At 33.1% G+C, this 17,408-nt stretch overlaps 1 protein-coding gene across 1 annotated transcript in view; it reads right to left on the bottom strand.

Moving 5' to 3' along the window:
* The window catches only part of LOC129839867 (zinc finger protein 664-like), a 39,278-nt gene extending 22,902 nt beyond the window's left edge, over positions 1–16,376 (bottom strand). The window contains exon 1 of the mRNA XM_055907564.1: positions 15,705–16,376. Within this exon, the coding sequence (XP_055763539.1) occupies positions 15,705–16,128 (424 nt within the window). The 5' untranslated portion in view covers positions 16,129–16,376. The remainder of the gene's footprint in view (positions 1–15,704) is intronic.
* Between the last annotated feature and the right edge of the window lie 1,032 nt (positions 16,377–17,408).

Below are 17,408 nucleotides of genomic sequence, written 5' to 3'. Positions count from 1 at the left end.
TAGTTATGGATGCAGTATATCTGTTATCTAGTTATGGATGTAGTATATCTGTTATCTAGTAGTAGTATATCTGTTATCTAGTTGTAGTATATCTGTTATCTAGTTATGGATGTAGTATATCTGTTATCTAGTTGTAGTATATCTGTTATCTAGTTGTAGTATACCTGTTATCTAGTTGTAGTATACCTGTTATCTAGTTATGGATGCAGTATATCTGTTATCTAGTTGTAGTATATCTGTTATCTAGTTATGGATGTAGTATATCTGTTATCTAGTTATGGATGTAGTATATCTGTTATCTAGTTGTAGTATATCTGTTATCTAGTAGTAGTATATCTGTTATCTAGTTGTAGTATACCTGTTATCTAGTTGTAGTATATCTGTTATCTAGTTGTAGTATATCTGTTATCTAGTTATAGATGTAGTATATCTGTTATCTAGTTATGGGTGTAGTATATCTGTTATCTAGTTGTAGTATATCTGTTATCTAGTAGTAGTATATCTGTTATCTAGTTGTAGTATACCTGTTATCTAGTTGTAGTATATCTGTTATCTAGTTGTAGTATATCTGTTATCTAGTTGTAGTATATCTGTTATCTAGTTGTAGTATACCTGTTATCTAGTTGTAGTATATCTGTTATCTAGTTATGGATGTAGTATATCTGTTATCTAGTAGTAGTATACCTGTTATCTAGTTGTAGTATATCTGTTATCTAGTAGCAGTATATCTGTTATCTAGTTGTAGTATACCTGTTATCTAGTTGTAGTATACCTGTTATCTAGTTGTAGTATACCTGTTATCTAGTTATGGATGCAGTATATCTGTTATCTAGTTGTAGTATACCTGTTATCTAGTTGTAGTATACCTGTTATCTAGATGCAGTATACCTGTTATCTAGTTGTAGTATATCTGTTATCTAGTTATGGATGTAGTATATCTGTTATCTAGTAGTAGTATATCTGTTATCTAGTAGTAGTATATCTGTTATCTAGTTGTAGTATACCTGTTATCTAGTTGTAGTATATCTGTTATCTAGTTGTAGTATATCTGTTATCTAGATGTAGTATATCTGCTATCTAGTTGTAGTATATCTGTTATCTAGTTGTAGTATATCTGTTATCTAGTTGTAGTATATCTGTTATCTAGTTGTAGTATATCTGTTATCTAGTTGTAGTATATCTGTTATCTAGTTGTAGTATACCTGTTATCTAGTTGTAGTATACCTGTTATCTAGTTGTAGTATATCTGTTATCTAGTTATGGATGCAGTATATCTGTTATCTAGTTGTAGTATATCTGTTATCTAGTTGTAGTATATCTGTTATCTAGTTATGGATGCAGTATATCTGTTATCTAGTTGTAGTATATCTGTTATCTAGTTGCAGTATACCTGTTATCTAGTTATGGATGCAGTATATCTGTTATCTAGTTGTAGTATATCTGTTATCTAGTAGTAGTATATCTGTTATCTAGTTGTAGTATACCTGTTATCTAGTTGTAGTATACCTGTTATCTAGTTGTAGTATATCTGTTATCTAGTTATGGATGCAGTATATCTGTTATCTAGTTGTAGTATATCTGTTATCTAGTTGTAGTATACCTGTTATCTAGTTGTAGTATACCTGTTATCTAGTTGTAGTATATCTGTTATCTAGTTGTAGTATATCTGTTATCTAGTTGTAGTATACCTGTTATCTAGTTGTAGTATACCTGTTATCTAGTTGTAGTATACCTGTTATCTAGTTGTAGTATATCTGTTATCTAGTTATGGATGTAGTATATCTGTTATCTAGTTGTAGTATATCTGTTATCTAGTTATGGATGTAGTATATCTGTTATCTAGTTGTAGTATATCTGTTATCTAGTTGTAGTATACCTGTTATCTAGTTGTAGTATACCTGTTATCTAGTTATGGATGCAGTATATCTGTTATCTAGTTGTAGTATATCTGTTATCTAGTTATGGATGTAGTATATCTGTTATCTAGTTATGGATGTAGTATATCTGTTATCTAGTTGTAGTATACCTGTTATCTAGTTGTAGTATACCTGTTATCTAGTTGTAGTATACCTGTTATCTAGTTGTAGTATACCTGTTATCTAGTTGTAGTATACCTGTTATCTAGTTGTAGTATATCTGTTATCTAGTTGTAGTATATCTGTTATCTAGTTGTAGTATACCTGTTATCTAGTTGTAGTATATCTGTTATCTAGTTATGGATGCAGTATATCTGTTATCTAGTTGCAGTATACCTGTTATCTAGTTGTAGTATATCTGTTATCTAGTTGTAGTATACCTGTTATCTAGTTGTAGTATACCTGTTATCTAGTTGTAGTATATCTGTTATCTAGTTATGGATGTAGTATATCTGTTATCTAGTTGTAGTATATCTGTTATCTAGTAGTAGTATACCTGTTATCTAGTTGTAGTATATCTGTTATCTAGTTGTAGTATATCTGTTATCTAGTTATGGATGTAGTATATCTGTTATCTAGTAGTAGTATACCTGTTATCTAGTAGCAGTATATCTGTTATCTAGTTGTAGTATACCTGTTATCTAGTTGTAGTATATCTGTTATCTAGTTGTAGTATATCTGTTATCTAGTTGTAGTATACCTGTTATCTAGTAGCAGTATATCTGTTATCTAGTAGTAGTATACCTGTTATCTAGTAGCAGTATATCTGTTATCTAGTAGTAGTATACCTGTTATCTAGTTGTAGTATACCTGTTATCTAGTAGCAGTATACCTGTTATCTAGTTGTAGTATATCTGTTATCTAGTTATGGATGCAGTATATCTGTTATCTAGTTATGGATGCAGTATATCTGTTATCTAGTTGTAGTATATCTGTTATCTAGTTGTAGTATACCTGTTATCTAGTAGCAGTATACCTGTTATCTAGTTGTAGTATATCTGTTATCTAGTAGCAGTATACCTGTTATCTAGTTGTAGTATACCTGTTATCTAGTTGTAGTATATCTGTTATCTAGTTGTAGTATATCTGTTATCTAGTTGCAGTATATCTGTTATCTAGTTATGGATGCAGTATACCTGTTATCTAGTTGTAGATGTAGTATACCTGTTATCTAGTTGTAGTATATCTGTTATCTAGTTGTAGTATACCTGTTATCTAGTTGTAGTATATCTGTTATCTAGTTATGGATGTAGTATATCTGTTATCTAGTTGTAGTATACCTGTTATCTAGTTGTAGTATATCTGTTATCTAGTTGTAGTATACCTGTTATCTAGTTGTAGTATATCTGTTATCTAGTTATGGATGCAGTATATCTGTTATCTAGTTGCAGTATACCTGTTATCTAGTTATGGATGCAGTATACCTGTTATCTAGTTGTAGTATATCTGTTATCTAGTTGTAGTATATCTGTTATCTAGTTGTAGTATATCTGTTATCTAGTTGTAGTATATCTGTTATCTAGTTATGGATGTAGTATATCTGTTATCTAGTTGTAGTATATCTGTTATCTAGTTATGGATGTAGTATATCTGTTATCTAGTTGTAGTATACCTGTTATCTAGTTGTAGTATATCTGTTATCTAGTTGTAGTATATCTGTTATCTAGTTGTAGTATATCTGTTATCTAGTTGTAGTATATCTGTTATCTAGTTGTAGTATACCTGTTATCTAGTTGTAGTATATCTGTTATCTAGTTATGGATGCAGTATATCTGTTATCTAGTAGTAGTATACCTGTTATCTAGTTGTAGTATACCTGTTATCTAGTTGTAGTATACCTGTTATCTAGTTGTAGTATACCTGTTATCTAGTTATGGATGCAGTATATCTGTTATCTAGTTGTAGTATACCTGTTATCTAGTTGTAGTATACCTGTTATCTAGATGCAGTATACCTGTTATCTAGTTGTAGTATATCTGCTATCTAGTTGTAGTATATCTGTTATCTAGTTGTAGTATATCTGTTATCTAGTTGTAGTATATCTGTTATCTAGTTGTAGTATATCTGTTATCTAGTTGTAGTATATCTGTTATCTAGTTGTAGTATATCTGTTATCTAGTTGTAGTATACCTGTTATCTAGTTGTAGTATACCTGTTATCTAGTTGTAGTATATCTGTTATCTAGTTATGGATGCAGTATATCTGTTATCTAGTTGTAGTATACCTGTTATCTAGTTGTAGTATATCTGTTATCTAGTTGTAGTATACCTGTTATCTAGTTATGGATGCAGTATATCTGTCATCTAGTTGTAGTATATCTGTTATCTAGTAGTAGTATATCTGTTATCTAGTTGTAGTATACCTGTTATCTAGTTGTAGTATACCTGTTATCTAGTTGTAGTATATCTGTTATCTAGTTATGGATGCAGTATATCTGTTATCTAGTTGTAGTATATCTGTTATCTAGTTGTAGTATATCTGTTATCTAGTTGTAGTATATCTGTTATCTAGTTGTAGTATACCTGTTATCTAGTTGTAGTATACCTGTTATCTAGTTGTAGTATATCTGTTATCTAGTTATGGATGCAGTATATCTGTTATCTAGTTGTAGTATATCTGTTATCTAGTTGTAGTATATCTGTTATCTAGTTGCAGTATACCTGTTATCTAGTTATAGATGTAGTATATCTGTTATCTAGTTGTAGTATATCTGTTATCTAGTTGTAGTATATCTGTTATCTAGTTGTAGTATATCTGTTATCTAGTTGTAGTATATCTGTTATCTAGTTGTAGTATATCTGTTATCTAGTTGTAGTATATCTGTTATCTAGTTGTAGTATATCTGTTATCTAGTTGTAGTATACCTGTTATCTAGTTGTAGTATATCTGTTATCTAGTTGTAGTATATCTGTTATCTAGTTGTAGTATATCTGTTATCTAGTTGTAGTATACCTGTTATCTAGTTGTAGTATATCTGTTATCTAGTTGTAGTATACCTGTTATCTAGTTGTAGTATACCTGTTATCTAGTTATGGATGTAGTATATCTGTTATCTAGTTGTAGTATATCTGTTATCTAGTTATGGATGTAGTATATCTGTTATCTAGTTGTAGTATATCTGTTATCTAGTTGTAGTATACCTGTTATCTAGTTGTAGTATACCTGTTATCTAGTTATGGATGCAGTATATCTGTTATCTAGTTGTAGTATATCTGTTATCTAGTTATGGATGTAGTATATCTGTTATCTAGTTATGGATGTAGTATATCTGTTATCTAGTTGTAGTATACCTGTTATCTAGTTGTAGTATACCTGTTATCTAGTTGTAGTATATCTGTTATCTAGTAGTAGTATATCTGTTATCTAGTTATGGATGCAGTATATCTGTTATCTAGTTGCAGTATATCTGTTATCTAGTTGTAGTATATCTGTTATCTAGTTGTAGTATATCTGTTATCTAGATGTAGTATATCTGTTATCTAGTTGTAGTATACCTGTTATCTAGTTGTAGTATATCTGTTATCTAGTTATGGATGCAGTATATCTGTTATCTAGTTGCAGTATACCTGTTATCTAGTTGTAGTATATCTGTTATCTAGTTGTAGTATATCTGTTATCTAGTTGTAGTATACCTGTTATCTAGTTGTAGTATATCTGTTATCTAGTTATGGATGCAGTATATCTGTTATCTAGTTGCAGTATATCTGTTATCTAGTTGTAGTATATCTGTTATCTAGTTGTAGTATACCTGTTATCTAGTTGTAGTATACCTGTTATCTAGTTGTAGTATATCTGTTATCTAGTTATGGATGCAGTATATCTGTTATCTAGTTGCAGTATATCTGTTATCTAGTAGTAGTATACCTGTTATCTAGTTGTAGTATATCTGTTATCTAGTTGTAGTATATCTGTTATCTAGTTATGGATGTAGTATATCTGTTATCTAGTAGTAGTATACCTGTTATCTAGTTGTAGTATACCTGTTATCTAGTTGTAGTATACCTGTTATCTAGTTGTAGTATATCTGTTATCTAGTTGTAGTATATCTGTTATCTAGTTGTAGTATACCTGTTATCTAGTTGTAGTATACCTGTTATCTAGTTGTAGTATATCTGTTATCTAGTTATGGATGCAGTATATCTGTTATCTAGTTGTAGTATATCTGTTATCTAGTTATGGATGTAGTATATCTGTTATCTAGTTGTAGTATATCTGTTATCTAGTAGTAGTATACCTGTTATCTAGTTGTAGTATATCTGTTATCTAGTTGTAGTATATCTGTTATCTAGTTATGGATGTAGTATATCTGTTATCTAGTAGTAGTATACCTGTTATCTAGTAGCAGTATATCTGTTATCTAGTTGTAGTATACCTGTTATCTAGTTGTAGTATATCTGTTATCTAGTTGTAGTATATCTGTTATCTAGTTGTAGTATACCTGTTATCTAGTAGCAGTATATCTGTTATCTAGTAGTAGTATACCTGTTATCTAGTAGCAGTATATCTGTTATCTAGTTGTAGTATACCTGTTATCTAGTTGTAGTATATCTGTTATCTAGTTGTAGTATATCTGTTATCTAGTTGTAGTATATCTGTTATCTAGTTGTAGTATACCTGTTATCTAGATGTAGTATATCTGTTATCTAGTTGTAGTATATCTGTTATCTAGTAGTAGTATACCTGTTATCTAGTTGTAGTATACCTGTTATCTAGTAGCAGTATACCTGTTATCTAGTTGTAGTATATCTGTTATCTAGTTATGGATGCAGTATATCTGTTATCTAGTTATGGATGCAGTATATCTGTTATCTAGTTGTAGTATATCTGTTATCTAGTTGTAGTATACCTGTTATCTAGTAGCAGTATACCTGTTATCTAGTTGTAGTATATCTGTTATCTAGTAGCAGTATACCTGTTATCTAGTTGTAGTATACCTGTTATCTAGTTGTAGTATATCTGTTATCTAGTTGTAGTATATCTGTTATCTAGTTGTAGTATATCTGTTATCTAGTTGTAGTATATCTGTTATCTAGTTGTAGTATATCTGTTATCTAGTTGTAGTATATCTGTTATCTAGTTGTAGTATATCTGTTATCTAGTTGTAGTATATCTGTTATCTAGTTGTAGTATATCTGTTATCTAGTTGCAGTATATCTGTTATCTAGTTATGGATGCAGTATACCTGTTATCTAGTTGTAGATGTAGTATACCTGTTATCTAGTTGTAGTATATCTGTTATCTAGTTGTAGTATACCTGTTATCTAGTTGTAGTATATCTGTTATCTAGTTGTAGTATACCTGTTATCTAGTTGTAGTATATCTGTTATCTAGTTATGGATGTAGTATATCTGTTATCTAGTTGTAGTATACCTGTTATCTAGTTGTAGTATATCTGTTATCTAGTTGTAGTATACCTGTTATCTAGTTGTAGTATATCTGTTATCTAGTTATGGATGCAGTATATCTGTTATCTAGTTGCAGTATACCTGTTATCTAGTTATGGATGCAGTATACCTGTTATCTAGTTGTAGTATATCTGTTATCTAGTTGTAGTATATCTGTTATCTAGTTGTAGTATATCTGTTATCTAGTTATGGATGTAGTATATCTGTTATCTAGTTGTAGTATATCTGTTATCTAGTTATGGATGTAGTATATCTGTTATCTAGTTGTAGTATACCTGTTATCTAGTTGTAGTATATCTGTTATCTAGTTGTAGTATATCTGTTATCTAGTTGTAGTATATCTGTTATCTAGTTGTAGTATATCTGTTATCTAGTTGTAGTATATCTGTTATCTAGTTGTAGTATATCTGTTATCTAGTTATGGATGTAGTATATCTGTTATCTAGTTGTAGTATACCTGTTATCTAGTTGTAGTATATCTGTTATCTAGTTGTAGTATATCTGTTATCTAGTTGTAGTATATCTGTTATCTAGTTGTAGTATATCTGTTATCTAGTTGTAGTATATCTGTTATCTAGTTGTAGTATACCTGTTATCTAGTTGTAGTATATCTGTTATCTAGTTGTAGTATATCTGTTATCTAGTTGTAGTATATCTGTTATCTAGTAGTAGTATATCTGTTATCTAGTTGTAGTATATCTGTTATCTAGTTATGGATGCAGTATATCTGTTATCTAGTTATGGATGTAGTATACCTGTTATCTAGTTATGGATGTAGTATACCTGTTATCTAGTTGTAGTATATCTGTTATCTAGTATATCTGTTATCTAGTTGTAGTATACCTGTTATCTAGTTGTAGTATATCTGTTATCTAGTTGTAGTATATCTGTTATCTAGTTGTAGTATATCTGTTATCTAGTTGTAGTATATCTGTTATCTAGTTGTAGTATATCTGTTATCTAGTTATGGATGTAGTATATCTGTTATCTAGTTGTAGTATATCTGTTATCTAGTTGTAGTATATCTGTTATCTAGTTGTAGTATATCTGTTATCTAGTTGTAGTATATCTGTTATCTAGTTATGGATGTAGTATATCTGTTATCTAGTTGTAGTATACCTGTTATCTAGTTGTAGTATACCTGTTATCTAGTTGTAGTATATCTGTTATCTAGTTGTAGTATACCTGTTATCTAGTTGTAGTATATCTGTTATCTAGTTATGGGTGTAGTATATCTGTTATCTAGTTATGGGTGTAGTATATCTGTTATCTAGTTGTAGTATACCTGTTATCTAGATGTAGTATATCTGTTATCTAGTTATGGGTGTAGTATATCTGTTATCTAGTTATGGATGCAGTATATCTGTTATCTAGTTGTAGTATATCTGTTATCTAGTTGCAGTATATCTGTTATCTAGTTGTAGTATATCTGTTATCTAGTAGTAGTATACCTGTTATCTAGTTGCAGTATATCTGTTATCTAGTTGTAGTATATCTGTTATCTAGTTGTAGTATATCTGTTATCTAGTTATGGATGTAGTATACCTGTTATCTAGTTGTAGTATATCTGTTATCTAGTTATGGATGTAGTATATCTGTTATCTAGATGTAGTATATCTGTTATCTAGTTGTAGTATATCTGTTATCTAGTTGTAGTATATCTGTTATCTAGTTGTAGTATATCTGTTATCTAGTTGTAGTATACCTGTTATCTAGTTGTAGTATACCTGTTATCTAGTTATGGATGTAGTATATCTGTTATCTAGTTATGGATGTAGTATACCTGTTATCTAGTTGTAGTATATCTGTTATCTAGATGTAGTATATCTGTTATCTAGTTGTAGTATATCTGTTATCTAGTTGTAGTATACCTGTTATCTAGTAGTAGTATACCTGTTATCTAGTTGTAGTATATCTGTTATCTAGATGTAGTATATCTGTTATCTAGTTGTAGTATATCTGTTATCTAGTAGTAGTATATCTGTTATCTAGTTGTAGTATATCTGTTATCTAGTTGCAGTATATCTGTTATCTAGTTATGGATGTAGTATACCTGTTATCTAGATGTAGTATATCTGTTATCTAGATGTAGTATATCTGTTATCTAGTTGCAGTATATCTGTTATCTAGATGTAGTATATATGTTATCTAGTTATGGATGTAGTATACCTGTTATCTAGTTATGGATGTAGTATACCTGTTATCTAGTTGTAGTATACCTGTTATCTAGTAGTAGTATACCTGTTATCTAGTTGTAGTATATCTGTTATCTAGATGTAGTATATCTGTTATCTAGATGTAGTATATCTGTTATCTAGTTGCAGTATATCTGTTATCTAGATGTAGTATATCTGTTATCTAGTTATGGATGTAGTATACCTGTTATCTAGTTATGGATGCAGTATACCTGTTATCTAGTTGTAGTATATCTGTTATCTAGTTGTAGTATATCTGTTATCTAGTTGTAGTATATCTGTTATCTAGTTGTAGTATATCTGTTATCTAGTTATAGTATATCTGTTATCTAGTTGTAGTATACCTGTTATCTAGTTATGGATGTAGTATACCTGTTATCTAGTTATGGATGTAGTATACCTGTTATCTAGTTATGGATGTAGTATACCTGTTATCTAGTTATGGATGTAGTATACCTGTTATCTAGTTGTAGTATATCTGTTATCTAGTTGTAGTATATCTGTTATCTAGTTGTAGTATATCTGTTATCTAGTTGTAGTATATCTGTTATCTAGTTGTAGTATACCTGTTATCTAGTTATGGATGTAGTATACCTGTTATCTAGTTATGGATGTAGTATACCTGTTATCTAGTTGTAGTATATCTGTTATCTAGTTGTAGTATATCTGTTATCTAGTTGTAGTATATCTGTTATCTAGTTGTAGTATATCTGTTATCTAGTTGTAGTATACCTGTTATCTAGTTGTAGTATATCTGTTATCTAGTTGTAGTATATCTGTTATCTAGATGTAGTATATCTGTTATCTAGTTGTAGTATATCTGTTATCTAGTTGTAGTATATCTGTTATCTAGTTGCAGTATATCTGTTATCTAGTTATGGATGTAGTATACCTGTTATCTAGTTGCAGTATACCTGTTATCTAGTTGTAGTATATCTGTTATCTAGTTGTAGTATACCTGTTATCTAGTTGTAGTATATCTGTTATCTAGTTATGGATGCAGTATATCTGTTATCTAGTTGTAGTATATCTGTTATCTAGTTGTAGTATACCTGTTATCTAGTTATGGATGTAGTATATCTGTTATCTAGTAGTAGTATACCTGTTATCTAGTTATGGATGCAGTATATCTGTTATCTAGTTGTAGTATACCTGTTATCTAGTTATGGATGTAGTATACCTGTTATCTAGTTGTAGTATATCTGTTATCTAGTAGTAGTATATCTGTTATCTAGTTATGGATGCAGTATATCTGTTATCTAGTTGTAGTATATCTGTTATCTAGTTGTAGTATACCTGTTATCTAGTTATGGATGCAGTATATCTGTTATCTAGTAGTAGTATATCTGTTATCTAGTTATGGATGCAGTATATCTGTTATCTAGATGTAGTATATCTGTTATCTAGTTGTAGTATATCTGTTATCTAGTTGTAGTATATCTGTTATCTAGTTGTAGTATATCTGTTATCTAGTTGTAGTATATCTGTTATCTAGTTGCAGTATATCTGTTATCTAGTTGTAGTATACCTGTTATCTAGTTATGGATGCAGTATATCTGTTATCTAGTTGTAGTATATCTGTTATCTAGTTGTAGTATATCTGCGTGGGCAGAAATGGTGAGCGAAGATTTTTGTTTTTTACAATGTATTCTGAATATTACCCCACATTATCAGAGCAAGATCAGGATGCTACTGAAGGAAACTCACATTAAGCTCTGTGTCGCTATTCACTAATTCCGCACTGTGGGGGAAAACTATGGAAAATTCTCATAGGCTGACAGCAAAAATAGCCTCCATTTCCAGGTTGCTTGTGAGTGCATTTCACAGGCTCGTTTGAATGTCCTGCTTAATATCATGTTTGAGGAAAATGCTCTTTGGTTAGCTTTGCTACCAGCCGGTCAATGAGCGTTAGCATTCAAGCTAACAACTGCTGCATCCAAATTAGGTATTTTGCAACTATCAGAACCAAATATCTTAGCGACTGTTCAAGCAACAATCAAAACAACAATTGTAAGCCTATGAGAACCCTAAAAAGTATTTTTCTTTAGAAGTAATAACCTGGTAAATCTAGACTGTTGAATGGTCCCAGATGGTGAACAGTTTATTTAGAAGTAATAACCTGGTAAATCTAGACTGTTGAATGGTCCCAGATGGTGAACAGTTTATTTAGAAGTAATAACCTGGTAAATCTAGACTGTTGAATGGTCCCAGATGGTGAACAGTTTATTTAGAAGTAATAACCTGGTAAATCTAGGCTGTTGAATGGTCCCAGATGGTGAACAGTTTATTTAGAAGTAATAACCTGGTAAATCTAGACTGTTGAATGGTCCCAGATGGTGAACAGTTTATTTAGAAGTAATAACCTGGTAAATCTAGACGGTTGAATGGTCCCAGATGGTGAACAGTTTATTTAGAAGTAATAACCTGGTAAATCTAGGCTGTTGAATGGTCCCAGATGGTGAACAGTTTATTTAGAAGTAATAACCTGGTAAATCTAGACTGTTGAATGGTCCCAGATGGTGAACAGTTTATTTAGCAGTAATAACCTGGTAAATCTAGACTGTTGAATGGTCCCAGATGGTGAACAGTTTATTTAGAAGTAATAACCTGGTAAATCTAGACTGTTGAATGGTCCCAGATGGTGAACAGTTTATTTAGAAGTAATAACCTGGTAAATCTAGACGGTTGAATGGTCCCAGATGGTGAACAGTTTATTTAGAAGTAATAACCTGGTAAATCTAGACTGTTGAATGGTCCCAGATGGTGAACAGTTTATTTAGAAGTAATAACCTGGTAAATCTAGACTGTTGAATGGTCCCAGATGGTGAACAGTTTATTTAGAAGTAATAACCTGGTAAATCTAGGCTGTTGAATGGTCCCAGATGGTGAACAGTTTATTTAGAAGTAATAACCTGGTAAATCTAGGCTGTTGAATGGTCCCAGATGGTGAACAGTTTATTTAGAAGTAATAACCTGGTAAATCTAGACTGTTGAATGGTCCCAGAAGGTGAACAGTTTATTTAGAAGTAATAACCTGGTAAATCTTGACGGTTGATGGTGAACATCAGTTTATTTAGAAGCCTGTTTGTTTTGGCAACAAACTGTAAATCACCGAGAGAAGAAATCATCACTGTCTGTGAATTATTATTTCAGATTACATCATCACTGTCTGTGAATTATATGACCGGTGGTTAGAACCAAAAATCTCAAATTTGGACTCATCAGACCAAAGGACAGATTTCCACCGGTCTAATGTCCATTGCTTGTGTTTCTTGGCCCAAGCAAGTCTCTTCTTCTTGTTATTGGTGTCCCTTAGTAGTGGTTTCTTTGCAGCAACTCGACCACGAAGGCCTGATTTCATGCAGTCTCCTCTGAACAGTTGATGTTGAGATGTGTCTGTTACTTGAACTCTGTGAAGCATTTATTTGGGCTGCAATTTCTGAGGCTGGTAACTCTAATGAACTTATCCTCTGCAGCAGAGGTAACTCTGGGTCTTCCTTTCCTGCGGCAGTCCTCATGAGAGCCAGTTTCATCATAGCGCTTGATGGTGTTTGCGACTGCACTTGAAGAAACCTTCAAACTTTTGAAATTTGCCAGATTGACTGACCTTCATGTCTTGAAGTAATGATGGACTGTTGTTTCTCTTTGCTTATTTGAGCTGTTCTTGCCATAATATGGACTAGGTCGTTTACCAAATAGGGCTATCTTCTGTATACAACCCCTACCTTGTCACAACACAACTGATTGGCTCAAACACATTGAGAAGGAAATAAATTCCACAAATTAACTTAAGGCACACCTGTTAATTGAAATGCATTCCAGGTGAGTACCTCATGAAGCTGGTTGAGAGAAAGCCAAGAGTGTGCAAAGCTGTTATCAAGGCAAAGGGTGGCTATTTGAAGAATCTCAAATATAAAATACATTTTGGTGTGTTTAACACTTTTCTTGGTTACTACATGATTCCATGTGTTATTTCATAGTTTTGATGTCTTCACTATTATTCTACAATGTAGAAAATAGTAAAAATAAAGAAAAACCCTTGAATGAGTAGGTGGGTCCAAACTTTTGACTGGTACTGATTTATAAAGCCAGGCATATTCAACAGTTAAGCTATTGATTATAGACCTAATTAAGTTGGTGGGTTGCTCTCTCCTCAATTTTCTTAGACAATTGAGCTAAGACCAATTTATCCTTCAGGTGTTTCGATGGGGTTGAGTACAGGGCTCTGTGCAGGCAAGTCAAGTTCTTCCACACCGATCTCGACAAACCATTTCTGTTTGGACTTCGCTTTATGCACAGGGGCATTGACGCGCTGCAAGAGGAAAGAGCCAAACTATTCCACAAACTGTTGCCACAAAGTTAGAAGTACAGAATATTCTACAATGCCACTGTATGCACTACAAGAAAGAGCCTTCCCCAAACTGTTGGAAGCACAGAATATTCTAGAATGTCATTGTATGCACTACAAGAAAGAACCTTCCCCAAACTGTTGGAACCACAGAATATTCTAGAATGTCATTGTATGCACTACAAGAAAGAGCCTTCCCCCAAACTGTTGGAAGCACAGAATATTCTAGAATGTTATTGTATGTCATTGTATGTATGATGTTAAAATTTCCGTTCACTGGAACTAAGGTGCCCGAACCATGAAAAAAACAGCCCCAGATCATTATTCCTCTTCCACCAAACTTTACAGTTGGCACAATGCATTCAGACAGGTAGTGTTCTCCGGGCATCCGCTAAACCCAGATTCATCCGTCGGACTGCCAGATGGTGAAGTGGGATTCACCACTCCAGAGTACATGAGTTTCCACTGCTCCAGAGTCCCATGACGGCGAGCTTTACACCAAGCCGACGTTTGGCATCGCGCATGGTGATCTTAGGCTTGTGTGTGACTGCTCGGCCATGGAAACCCATTTCATGAAGCTCCCGACGAACAGTTATTGTGCTGACGTTGCTTCCAGAGGCAGTTTAGAACTCGCTTCAGCACTCGGCGGTCCCGTTCTGTAAGCTTGTGTGGCCTACTACTTCGCGTCTGAGCCGTTGTTGCTCCTAGACGTTTCCACTTCACAATAACAGCACTTACAGTTGACTGGGGCAGCTCTAGCAGGGCAGAAATTTGACGAACTGACTTGTTGGAAAGGTTGCATCCCATGACGGTGCTACATTTAAAGTAAGAGCTCTTCAGTAAGGCCATTCTACTACCAATGTTTGTCTATGGAGATTGCACGGCTGTGTGATCAATTTTATTCACCAGTCAGCAACGGATGTGGCTGAAATAGCCTAACCCACTAATTTGAAGGGGTGTCCACAAAATATTGTATATATAGAGTATTTGCAACTGCCCTACAAAAATAAACCACTGTCAACAAAACGGCCTATCGACAGAACAATCGACCAGGGTAAATAAATTGGCTGAATATGAATCAAAAGCTCTAACAATTTAACCCCCACAGGACATCTACACTGGCAATTCTAGAATATACTATATAGCCTAGAAACCTGGTTAAACTATCATTATGACATCATGGATGAATTCTAGAATATACTATATATCCTAGAAACCTGGTTAAACTATCATTATGACATCATGGATGAATTCTAGAATATACTATATATCCTAGAAACCTGGTTAAACTATCATTATGACATCATGGATGAATTCTAGAATATACTATATATCCTAGAAACCTGGTTAAACTATCATTATGACATCATGGATGAATTCTAGAATAAACCATATATCCTAGAAACCTGGTTAAAACTGGCAGTTATAGAAAGACCCATGAAGTACATATCCCTTGATTCCTGAAGAATATAACTTATAAATGCCTCAAATGTATTTCTCAGAAACCAAAACATAAGTTTGTATAATGCCACAGTTTGTAAACAAACATGGTACAGCTTCAAAACCTTGTTAAAACTATCATTTTGACACCAGGCGATACAGTGTTGAGTTACATTGTTTCTAAACATTGAAGTAAAAAAAAAGCTTATTCTGGGTTCTGATGGGGTAAACAGTTGAACTAGGTTCATGAGGCATGTGCTATATTGTTCAAGAATCAATGGCTATAAATAAATTATTTAAAAGTCCAAATATGGATGTAGCAACTGCAGATTTCACCTTTAACACCACACATCAGTTCAACAACTGCAGAGTTTGTGCCTGTTTCTAAGACAGTACTTACTAGTATTAATCAGGGAACGGTTTCTCAAACGCATCTTACGGCTAAGTTCATCGTTAAGTTCATCATCATTAGAACCATTGGATGCCTTAAGATGCCTTTGGGAAACCGGGCCCAGATATCCAGTTTCCTCATCTTCCTCCTCCTCCTTTTTGGATGTGACAGTCATCTCCTCCTCCTCTTTCACTCCATAAACTACATCCTCCTCTGTCTCTTTCTCCTCTTCTTTTATTGTAACATCCTCCTCCTCTTTCACTCTGAACGCGTCTTCCTCTTCTTTCACTGTAACGTCTTTCTCTTCTTCTTTCACCGCAACAGCCTGTTGTATTGTAACAGCCTCCTCTTCCTCCTCCTCTTTGACCAGAGCTTCTTTCTCCGTCCAGCAGACCTCTTCCTTAGCAGGAGGAGAGTAGCTTAGTGAACTCATGGTCGGGGATGTTAACGTTAGCTTGCTAGGCTAATGCTAACTTAACAAGCCCGCTAGCTGACCAAGAACAACACCGTAAATATGAAATTAAATCGGATAACTAACTAACGTTAACGCTAGACGACATACGCGTGTTTAAAACACAGTGGCTAATATACACGAAAGCGTCTAAAGAGCTTTATTGGTTCGGCTATTGTGTCTAGCAAGCTACCGAGGTGTTTGACAAACTGTTGCTGCTGTTGAAAGAAGCGTTCCGTCCACTAGATTATACGTCACAGTAGCAGCATTGCCTTAAAGCCCCAGATCGCCATTAAACTGCCTAAAAGCCACACATTGCTTTTTGCTGACTGGAGTGGATAACGCAGTTGAGTAAAATATATATTTTATTTTCAGACAAAATGTTAAAGTGTAAGAAGCATGAGTTTTTACTCACCAATGTAACAACACTGTGTGGTTAAAGACTTAGTAACGTAGTTGTCGTCACGATCTGGTTACCTATTAAGTATTAACAGTTGTGTTTTTGCGTTTTTACGTATTTATTAACTTATTTCCAGGGTATCTTCTAAACTTCCCACAATGCACTATTTCTCAACGTCATATGGATCGAGTCTGTGCTACTGTGTTCATATCCTAGCAGCCTTTTAAATGTGAGTTTGGAAAATATTTAAGAATAAATGGGAGTATTGTTGCCAAGACGAGGAGAGTAGAAGAAGAAAGTATAATTAAAAAGATCACCTGTCTCGTTCAAAAGTCTGTTTAAAGTCTCCCAGAGGAGGACAAATCTGTTCTGTTTGAGCTACAACACAAGTTGGATGATATGTATAAACTGAAGGCAGAGGGAGCCTTTGTCAGATCTAGGAAGAAGTGGCTACAGGAGGGTGAACAAAATTCATCTTGTTTTTTTTCAGGTTAGAAAAAGTACCACTCTAAAAAATAATACAATTCAACAAGTAAATATTAATGGTCTCATCACAGACGATCCCAAATTAATCTCTAACTTTAGTTCCAACTTCTACAGGAATTTATACAGTTCTAAGTACTGTGAGATTTCCTCAACTATTTGTTTTGTTGTTAACTCTCTGGGGGATGTTATATCAATTGGGGAGGCTGAGAGGGAACAGTGTGATGACCCTATTATAGTAGAAGAGATGCTATTGAACACTTTAGAAATAATAAGTCTCCTGGGACTGATGGTATATCTGCTGAGTTTTACAAAACTTTTTCTCAACAGTTAGTCCCTTTTCTGTTGGAGGTCTTTTCTGATTACAAATAATGTTCTC

This window comes from Salvelinus fontinalis, chromosome 40 (genome assembly GCF_029448725.1).
Source record: "Salvelinus fontinalis isolate EN_2023a chromosome 40, ASM2944872v1, whole genome shotgun sequence".
In the NCBI taxonomy this organism is placed as follows: domain Eukaryota; kingdom Metazoa; phylum Chordata; class Actinopteri; order Salmoniformes; family Salmonidae; genus Salvelinus; species Salvelinus fontinalis.
The sequence above is the reverse complement of the archived record's forward strand: the minus strand, read 5'-3'. Positions and strand labels throughout refer to the sequence as shown.